Source organism: Panthera leo, chromosome B2 (assembly GCF_018350215.1).
Source record: "Panthera leo isolate Ple1 chromosome B2, P.leo_Ple1_pat1.1, whole genome shotgun sequence".
Lineage (NCBI taxonomy): Eukaryota > Metazoa > Chordata > Mammalia > Carnivora > Felidae > Panthera > Panthera leo.
Window position 1 is genome coordinate 41,966,488 of NC_056683.1, and position 10,573 is coordinate 41,977,060.

Sequence of the window (10,573 nt, forward strand, 5' to 3'; positions counted from 1 at the left end):
GCACAGGCTGAGCTGAGCGTCTTGCAGGGAAAGCACGTAGGTGATGGGATGGGGAGCCATTGCTTCCTATCTCCTGCCCATTTCTCTCAATTTCTCTGTTTTTCTCATCTATCAGTGCCCAGGAGTTTGGGTAGGGAAAGATAAGATACCTATTGTCTGTAAAGAAGCAGTTTTCCCTTTGGGTCCTGGATAGAGGGTCTCCTGTGTCAAACTTCCAGATCACATAGAATTGGGCATGAGGACGGATTTTTAATTTTTGTTCTTTTTTGAAAGTAGGTTTTCCCAGGCAGGCCCTTGTCTAAAAAAAAAAAAAAAAAAAGGCAGAGTGGTCATATTTTTTGTTTGTTTGTTGTCTAAAAAAGCAGAGTGGTCATTCTTCACAGGGATGAAACACTGGCTCCGGGTAGTTACAACATCCGGTTACCCCCAGCAGGCAGGGAAGTTTAGTTCCTCCTGGTGGGGCCAGGATGGGGAGGCCCCAGACATGCTGGGCCATGCTCTGCTGAGGTCCCCACCACAGCCACAGCCCTAATGCCAGCACATCTTTCCTCCTTCCCTGTCCCTGCTTTCCCTGGGTCTAAAGGGCCTAGGGAGGTTGCAGGCATACTCCACCCACACAGTGAGCCCCAAACTAGTGCCCCATGATTCATCCCCTACCCCAAGTGCCAAAACCTAGGGCAGCAGTGACTTTAGATCATCCCCAAGGGAACATCTCCCTATTCCATCTCTAGCATTGGTGGAAGGAAGCTGGAGTGAGTGTAGACAGCTACTAGCCAGCTCTCCTACTGCCCTCCTCCGTGCAACAGCATCTTAACCATCTATCTGACAGACATGTATGGGGCTTCTCCTATATGCCTGACACTGGTATTTCTTTTTTTTTTTTTTAATTTATTTTTAAAGCTTATTTATTTATTTATTTAGAGAATGATCATGCCCTGAGCTGAAATCAAGAGTCAGATGCTTAACTGACTGAGCCATCCAGGCGCCCCTGACATTGGTTTTTCTGCTGGAAGCAAAAGCAAGTATCAATAGTAACAGTAATAACCAACCGCCACTAACCCCACCTCACCCCAAAATGTCCCATGGCCCTAGCCTTCACAAATATCCCTGACAATTACAATACAGACTGATTGTGCTAAGACAGGAGTGAGCACAGGGTGCTGTGGGGCCATGGAGTGGGGTCAACTACACAGTGGGGTGAGGGGAAGGAAGGGTTTCATCTGACCTGGAAATGGGAAGGGAAGAGGGCTGGGGAGAAGAGAAGTACCTAGTGTGTGTGCTTGGAGGGGGGGCAGTGAGTAAAGAGAAGATAGTGGATGGACAGACAGGAGGAGATGACCCACTGCTCTTCCTCCCCATGGAGGACCAGAGTGGAGAGGGTGTGTTGAGCATGAGGCAGTGAGACGCCATGAGGGGAAAGCCCAAGGAAATTGAGGCATCTCCTTCCCTTGAGGTCAGCGTGATTTCAGATGTTCTCAACTTCCTCCCCTGACATGTTCCTCTCTCCTCCTCAAAGGCTGGAGCAAAAAATACAGTCATAAACTCCAGACCCAGACGACTTGGGCTCAAAATCTGGCACGATCACATCCCCATCTTAAAGTTGGGAAGCTGAAACCCAGAGGGGTGAGTTGACTTGCCAAAAATCAGTCAGAAAAGGCAGAGCACAGTTCTCCTGCCCCTAATCCAAAACTTTGAAAAAATTTTTCAGTGAAACTTTGTTTCTTTTATTATGAAGGTCTAAGGAATTGGGGCATCTGAACCTTCGGCAAGGACACAGGAACTCAGGCAGATGCAGTGACTGCTCCTTTCATTCATACGGAGGCTGAATTTAAGGAAAAACCTATCCCAATTCAGTCCCGGGTCTCGCTCTGAACCAGAACAGGTGTGTAGCTGCCCCTTTTCTAGCCACGTGGGGGCAGCATTGAGTCACACACTGCTTTCAGCACCTAGCCTGCACTTTGACAGGAAGCCCTTAGGGGGACACTTCAGGAAAGGGGACAGGGACCATACAGTTTCATCTGGAAAGATGACATGAGGACTCTGACTCAGGCCTCAACGTGGTCAGGGCCCTGACTTTGCTTCCTCAGCCCCTCCAGTCCTCTTCTCTCTCTGCCGTTTTTTTCTGGTGCCCTTTGTAGTGCCCCACTCCCAGCCTCCACCCACCCCAGTCAAGCTCATCTTCAGAAAACAGGCCCAGTTGCCATGGTGACCAGCTGGTCAGCTGGCTCCTTCCACACCCCCTCCCTTCACCCCTCTTTCCCCCAAGCTTCCAAGGAAGGGTTATGTGTGTGAATGGAGAAGGGGAGTTGTTGGGGGGCTTTTATCTTGGGAGCTCTGGGGTTGGCCAAAAGGAGTTGGGCTAGCTCTCCTCCAAAGCCCCCCGAGGGGGAGAAGGGAAGGCAGTAGGGGTGGGGAACAGGAGGAAGATTATAACAACTAAGTGGAGAGTGCGAGGATCCCATCTGCGTTGGGAAAGGGCAGGGTTAGGAACTCTGCACTCTGTCTGCAGTGAGGACTGAACTAAATGGAATGGGCTGAGGTAAGATGAGGGGTTGGAGTTAGATGTGAGGCAGGACTTCCCACAAAGCATGAGTGAGAGACCCTGGAGTGAGCCACCAAGTGAGAGGGCTCTTCAGGACCACACCCTTCCTCTGTTTGGGTAGGGAGGAAGGACTCACTGACTGCTGGCGGATCGTGCAGGCTGATAGTTCTGAAGCAAGAGGCAGACAGCCGACCATCCACCTTCACCTTGCCTGGAAAGAGAAGAGTAGGAAAATGGAGGCAGGACCAGGAGTGGGGGTGTATGTGGGGGCGGAGGCAGTGGCTAACCTGCCTCAGATGAGGGGCAGGACCATCCCAGCAGATCAGTATGCTTGTCCCCTATCCCCAAAGACCAGATTATCCCAAGCTTTGCCTTAAACTAACTTCCTACTCACAAACATCTGCATGGCCTTTGGAATGAGAAAGATCTGGATTCTAGGATTAGCTCTGTGAGTACCAGCAGGTGACCTTGAATAAGTCAGTACCCTCCCTCTACCTTGGTTTCTTGTGGGTAAATGGGGGAACAGTTAATATATATATGTCAAAGACTCTAATGTAACACATGGCAAGCAGTAGGATTCCACAGTGACTGTGCACACACAGATTGAATATGCGTAGCCTTTATACTACTTTTTTGATGTTTATTCTTTTTGAGAGACAGTGAGTGGGGGGACGGGGAGGCAGAGAGAGAGAGAGAGAGAGAGAGAGAGAGAGAGAGAGAGGTAATCCCAAGCAGTCTCTGAGCTGTCAGCACAGAACCTGATGGGGGGCTTGAACCCACAAACAGGGAGATCATGACCTGAGCCTAAATCCAGAGTCAGACACTTAACTGACTGAGCCACTCAGGCACCCCTATTCTATTTTTTTTAAAGATTAAAAAAAATTATTTTAGAGAGTGGGGGAAGTGGGGCGGGGGAAGGAGCAGAGGGAGGAAGAGAATCTTTTTTAAAAAAATGTTTGTTTATTTATTTATTTTGAGACAGCAGGGAAGGGGCAGAGAGAATTCCAAGCAGGCTCCACGCTGTCAGCACAGAACCTGATGTGGGGGGAAAACTCACCAACCATGAGATCATGACCTGAGCCGAAATCAAGAGTTGGATGCTCAACCAACTGAGCCACCCAGGCTCCCCAGAGAGACAAAATCTTAACAGGCTCCATGCTCCGCATAGAACCTGATTTGGGGCTTAATCCCACAACACTAGGATCATGACCTGAGCTGAAATCAAGAGTCAGATGCTCAACTGACTGAGCCACCCAGGTGCCCCCCCCCATTATACTATTTTATCATAATGATTGGTCCCCATCCCCAATTAGACTTTGTATTCTTTGAGGGTAGAATATTGTATGTTTCATTTCTGAACAGGGTACTCAGTAGAGACCTAATATCTGTTTATTGCATGGATGCATCCAGGAATGAATGAATGTCAGTTTTCTTTCTGCCTGTCCTAAGCAGTACAGAAGAGCAGTGTGGGTAGATGGCAGGAAAGGGTGGGTTACTCACAGCCCAGCTTGGGGTATGATTATGCCTCCTACACCCACAGAAGAAGGTCAAAGCCGTAGGGATTGTCCAGTTAACTTTTTCGATGCACAGATGAGGAAACTGTGGCTTGAAGAGCGGAAGGCACTTGCACAAGGTCACACAACCCCTTAATGGCAGAGCCAGGATTAAAAATTAGAACTCAGGTTTCCTGGTCTCCAGCCTAGGGTAATGTACACACTTCATTCTTCTTTGGGGCTGTTCTTCTAAGGAAGGAAAATGGCTTTGGGAAGGCTGGTTCCAATGTCCTCCCCTCTGCCCTCTGTTAGTCCTTTCTCATATCTAGCTTCAATTCTTACCCTATTCCATCTCTGTTCGGTTGGGTCAGGCGTCTGAAGGCTGGCTCCTGCCTTAACCCGTTACCACCCAACTGGGAGTAAGGATCTTCCCCAGGGTTCCAAGGCTCAATTTCCTCTCCCCACCCTCTGCCCCAGGAACTTGCGGGAACCAACGATGGGGAGGGATGTTGGCTGAACCGCTGGCGCCCCCTCCACGAAAAAGGGACAGAGAAGTGTTGCTGCACAGATCTTCCCAGGATGGGGCGGGAGGAGGGGGTGCGGTGAGCAGGGCTGGGAGTGGGGAAGGGGTGCAGGGAGCCCCTGTTGCTTCTCCTCTTTGGGGGGTGGTTATTAGGTAGGCTTGCGGAAGGCGGAGTTTGGGGGGCCGGGGGCGGGGCTCCTGCGCTGGGAGGAAGAGGGGGGGCGCGCTGGCTCCAGCTCGGCTCAGACAAAAGGCGGCGGCGGGAGCGGGCGGGAGGCGGAGCGGCGCCGCGAGGGCCTCAAGGTGACACCCGCCCCCGGCCCCGGCCCCCCCCGGCCCGGCCCCCCAGCCCGCCTCCCCACCCCCAGCCCCTAGACCCCTACCCTCCGGTGCCCTTTCCAGGCCCCCTCCCCCCGGCGGGGGGTGGGGAGCAGCGAGGGCCCCGCCCCCTCCCGCCCCCTCCCCAGGGCCCGCGCAGGATGCCCTCGGCCCCCGACAGCCCCCCGGGAAGCCCTGAGCTCGACGCACCCCCTCTACGCCATGTCCCCCCCTGGCTCGGCCGCGGGAGAGAGCGCCGGCGGCGGCGGCGGCGGCGGTGGCGGCCCCGGGGTCCCGGAGGAGCCCACGGCGGCGGCGGCGGCGGACGAGGGCCCCGCCCGAGAGGAGGTGAGAACAGGCGGCGCCCCTTCCCCGGGCGCGGCCGTAGCCTGGTCCCCCATCCCCCGCCGCGCGCGGCCCCCGCCGGTTCCGCCGCAGCGCGGCCGGCGCCCCGCACCCCGAGCCGGCCGCCGCAGCCGCAGTCCCGCGCCGATGCCCCCACCGGTGGCCGGAGCTGTCCGCGGTGGCGGGGAAGGGGCTGCGCCGGGGGCGGGGCTCGGGGGTCCCGGGCAGGGGGAGGGGCCTAGGGGCGGAGCCTCGCGGACCCCGGGCGGAATGGGGTGGGGACGGTGGCAGGATTCCTGTTTCGCGAAGGGGATGCAATCTTGAATGCAAGGAAGGGCGATTTGTAGGGGCTACAGAGGCAGAAGAGGAAATGGTGGTGGTACCTGAGCTGTGGTCCTAAGAAGGTCAAATGTGTACAGAGGCGATTACCCCCGGGGTCACTGGGAGTGAGTGCACCTCTCTCCCAACGTCCCTGCAGCTCCCTCATTCCTGGGTGGGGGGAGGCCCTGAGTCCAGGAATCCTTCAGAGTGTTGGAAATAAGCATATCCCTAGTTGGAGCCCTACTCTTCAGTCCTCTGAACCTGGAGACAAAGAGACTGAGGAAGGTACCAGTAGCACTGCTCCCCTCCCCCCCCCCCCCCCCCCCCCCCCCCCAGGCACACTCGTGCACACACATATATACACACTGCACTTTAGCAGAAGCACATGGGACGGGGCAGACCTGCAGGTAGAGACCCTTTCAGATGTGCTCTCAGTGGGATACACTCAGGTGGATACACAAAGGTGCACATATGTACACACCCCAAGGACAAGGCTCCCAGAAAGGTACCCTGTACCCTAATCTTGTTTGTATACGCTGTGTGCTATTTCCTAGCCCACCTACCTATCTGCACTTCCAGATCTTTCCTCTCATTTCACACCAGGCCCAGGGACTGCTGCCTGTTACTGTGCCCTTCCTTTCCACCCTCTTCTCCCTTCCCGTGGCTAGCCTCCAGGTCAGGCCTGGGGAATTGGAGGAAATCAGGATCTAGTAGGAGGGTGTGTGTGTGGGGGGGAGGGGTTCCTAAAGCTAGACAGCAGGGAGGAGGAGTTGAAAGCACAGCCCACCACCAGAATTCCAACTCCATTCTCATCTATTAAGTGGCTGCTGCGTGCTGGGTGCCACGGTCGGCACCCAGGATGCAGAGATGGAGACCCTGCCCTCAGGAGCACTCAGTCTAGACACGTAAACAACTCACTGGGGCAACCATGGGACAGAGTGGGCCAAGTGCTTCAAGAGGCCCCCAGAGAGCCAGCCCCAAGAATCATTTTCTTTTGACAAATGGCTGGGCTGCAAACCTCTTCCTCCCTACTCCCCACCCAGTCCCACATCCCCTTTCCCCAGCCACTTGCCTCTGCCCTTCTGGATATCTCCTCCTGGACTGCCTTCTACTCAGAGATGCCAGTCCTCTCCCTCCCATCTGAGAACAGGAAAAGGATGTTAGGGTCCAGGAAGGGGACTCACAGGGGGCCTAGGGTTCAGAACGTGGGGAAGGAGTCAGAACTGAGGGTTTTCTGCCCCCTCCCAAAGGAGGTATGAGACTAATTGTCTGTGAGGAACAGGGAAGTGGATGGGTCAAAGAGGACTGGCTCTTCCAGAACCTAGGACTCAAAGCACCTGGAAGAAGCGAGGGCCTCACCTGTTAAGCGGGAAAGTGATGTCAGTGGGTCCCTCCCCACTTTCCTGGAACACCTGGAAGGAGTCCTGGCTGGGGACCTGCCTTCCCTGATGCCTATCTGTCCTCCCTTGTCTTCCCCATCCACGCCTTCTCCTGTTTCACTGCCATCTTTATGTCTGTCTTTGGACTGTTTTTCCGGGTACATCCTATCCATCTGTGTCTTCTCTGCCACCTGGGCCTCCTCCCTCCATCTCTGGCTGTGATCCCTCGCTGCCTTTTGGGGTGTCTCTCTCTACACTTCCCTGTATTGGCATTTTGTTCTCATTTCCTGTCCCCATGGCTCACTCTGGGTCATTTCTGCTTTTATCTTTGGCCCTCGGCTCCCATCTTGGTCTTACCTTTTCTTGCCACGTCCCTGTCATCTCTGATGCTGGCTTCCACCCCTCCATCCATCTCTGTGCTGGGTCCTGCCACTCTGTCTCACTCCCTGTTCATCTTGGACCTTCCCCTGCCCATCTGAGCAGCAGCGTCCCATCCAGCCCTCTTTCACCAAGTCCCTCTGCCGTGAGTCCCACTGGAAGTGCCTGCTGCTCTCGCTGCTCATGTACGGCTGTCTGGGGGCCGTGGCCTGGTGCCACGTAACCACGGTGACCCGCCTCACCTTCAGCAGCGCCTACCAGGGCAACAGCCTCATGTACCACGACAGCCCCTGCTCCAACGGCTATGTCTACATCCCCCTGGCCTTCCTGCTCATGCTGTACGCCGTCTACCTGGTGGAGTGTTGGCATTGCCAAGCCCGCCATGAGCTGCAGCACCGTGTTGATGTGAGCAGCGTGCGGGAGCGTGTGGGCCGCATGCAGCAGGCCACGCCCTGTATCTGGTGGAAGGCCATCAGCTACCACTATGTCCGCCGCACCCGCCAGGTCACCCGATACCGCAATGGAGACGCCTACACCACCACCCAGGTGAGGGGCTGGAGGGGAGCGCAGGCCAGTCCAGAGGGGAGGGGGGTGCTGGGACCCTGACTGACTGTCCCCAGGGGGAGGAGCACAGGCGGCAGTGAGCTGCAACAGCAACCATAATAATAACGGCAAACACTAGCAGCAAGGCTCTGCCCTACATACATTACAAATACCAGATGGATTTATTTAACCCTCCTAACAACCCTATGAGGTAGGTAACTACTATCCGCATTTTACAGATGAGGAGAGTGAGGCTTGGAGAGGTTAGTACCTTGCCAAAGTCAAACAGTATGTGGTGGAGCTGGGATTTGGACCCAGGCAGTCTGGCTCCAAGGTCTATACTGCTTAGTGCTTAATGGTTGGAGGTGGCCTCACGGGCACGGTCCCGCGGCATACTCTCACCCATTTAGTGAGGTGGCTGCTACCAGGGCCTCTTTCACAGGGAAGGAATCCTAAACTCAATGACTTGCCCAAGGTCTGCAGCTTCTTAGTGGTAGTGCTAGATTTAAGCCAGGGGCCCTTTGCCAAGTCCAAGGCTCCCAGAGGTGGGAGTCTGCTGGCAAAAAGGTGGAGGTAGGCATGGGAGGCCTCGTGGAGAGGTGGAGTGGGGGCCAATTAGCACTTACTGGACCCTCCAGGATTAGGCATTATTCCAGCCCTGGAGGAAGAGGTTTTCTCCGATAAGGGTGACCCCCGTCTCCGTTTTGGGATGGGTAAACAGAAACCCGGGGCCTGTGAGAATCAGGAAGGGGGCTGGGTGATAGCTAAGGTGGGAACAGGGAGCCCCGAGACAAAGCCGGTTCCGGCCATTAGGGACCACATCTGTAAACAGGAAGGGCAGGCCATTTGGGGTCATGAGGGGGCAGCGGGGGACATGGGAGACGGCAAAAAGGTTAGGCAAGCCCGAGGGGGCAGTTCGTGGCCAGCGCCTGACCCCGTGACGAAGCAGAGCTTAAGTCAAACTAGAATACACCCGCAGGTCTGAGCTCCGGCCCGTCTTCCTCTCTAGTTGAGTACGTTGAGGGCCTGCGCTGCTCCATAGAGCAGATGATAAGATCCTACCCGGCTCCAAGCGGGCTCGAAGGCAGGGCAGGCTTAGGGTTTGAGCAGGCAGCAAGAGCGACGAGGGTGAGCCGACAGAGGCGACTCCCGCCGCCCTCCCCGGCGCCGCAGGTCTACCATGAGCGCGTCAACACGCACGTGGCGGAGGCCGAGTTCGACTACGCGCGCTGCGGCGTCCGCGACGTGTCCAAGGCGCTGGTGGGGCTGGAGGGCGCGCCGGCCACGCGCCTGCGCTTCACCAAGTGCTTCAGCTTCGCCAGCGTGGAGGCCGAGAACGCGTACCTGTGCCAGCGCGCGCGCTTCTTCGCCGAGAACGAGGGCCTGGACGACTACATGGAGGCGCGCGAGGGCATGCACCTCAAGAACGTGGACTTCCGCGAGTTCATGGTGGCCTTCCCGGACCCGGCCCGGCCGCCGTGGTACGCCTGCTCGTCCGCCTTCTGGGCCGCGGCGCTGCTCACGCTGTCGTGGCCGCTGCGCGTGCTGGCCGAGTACCGCACGGCCTACGCGCACTACCACGTGGAGAAGCTCTTCGGCCTGGAAGGTCCCGGCTCGGCGAGCAGCGCGGGCGGCGGCCTGAGCCCCAGCGACGAGCTGCTGCCGCCGCTCACGCACCGCCTGCCGCGGGTCAACACGGTGGACAGCACGGAGCTCGAGTGGCACATCCGCTCCAACCAGCAGCTGGTGCCCAGCTACTCGGAGGCGGTGCTCATGGACCTGGCGGCGCTGGGGGCGCGCTGCGCGGGGGCGGCGGGCGGCGGCTACGCGCCCTCGTGCCGCTACGGCGGGGTGGGCGGCCCGGGCGCGGCGGGCGTGGCCCCGTACCGGCGCAGCTGCGAGCACTGCCAGCGCGCCGTCAGCAGCTCGTCCATCTTCTCGCGAAGCGCGCTCAGCATCTGCGCCAGCCCGCGGGCCGGGCCCGGGCCCGGAGGCGGGGCGGGCTGCGGGGGCAGCCGCTTCTCGCTCGGCCGCCTCTACGGCTCCCGGCGCAGCTGCCTGTGGCGCAGCCGGAGCGGGAGCGTCAACGAGGCGAGCTGCCCCACCGAGCAGACGCGGCTGTCGAGCCAGGCCAGCATGGGGGACGACGAGGACGACGACGAGGAGGAGGCCGGGCCGCCGCCGCCCTACCACGACGCCCTCTACTTCCCGGTCCTCATCGTGCACCGGCAGGAGGGGTGTCTGGGCCACAGCCACCGGCCGCTGCACCGCCACGGCTCCTGCGTAGAGACCTCACTGTGACCTCCGGCCCCGGGCAGCCCGTCGCCCTCCCTCCTGCCCCTCGCGGGACTGAGCTTCTTGCGTGTAGCAGGGGGGTCATGATGGTGACCGAGGCTGTGCTGGGCACGGCGCGGGGAGCGGGGAGGCGACGGTGCGCGGGACAGACCCCATGGGGTCCGGATCCCCCGCCTTCCCTGTACATAAAGAGACCGATGGGTGGGAGGGGATCGGGGGGCTCCGGAGACTCCCGGCACGGTCGGCTCTTCCAGCCCCGTCCCTGTCCTAGGGGGACACCTCCCCGCCCTACACGCACACTCGAGATTTCCTGTCCAGCCTTTCAACGGATCTTCTGACTGTTAGTGGAGGCCGTGCTGTGGCACCGCGTGGGGCCCGTCTCCAGTGTGAGACCCCTCGCTGTGCAGCTGGGGAGGTTTAGAGGCGTGGGGAAGGG

The 10,573-nt window shown here is 57.9% G+C and overlaps 1 protein-coding gene across 1 annotated transcript; it reads left to right on the forward strand.

Moving 5' to 3' along the window:
* The first annotated feature begins 5,098 nt into the window (after positions 1-5,098).
* On the forward strand, positions 5,099-10,143 carry TMEM151B (transmembrane protein 151B). The gene is made up of 3 exons (XM_042937302.1): positions 5,099-5,224; positions 7,405-7,845; positions 9,016-10,143. The coding sequence occupies exons 1-3, from the start codon at positions 5,099-5,101 to the stop codon at positions 10,141-10,143; spliced, it is 1,695 nt and encodes a 564-aa protein (XP_042793236.1).
* Positions 10,144-10,573: the final 430 nt, after the last annotated feature.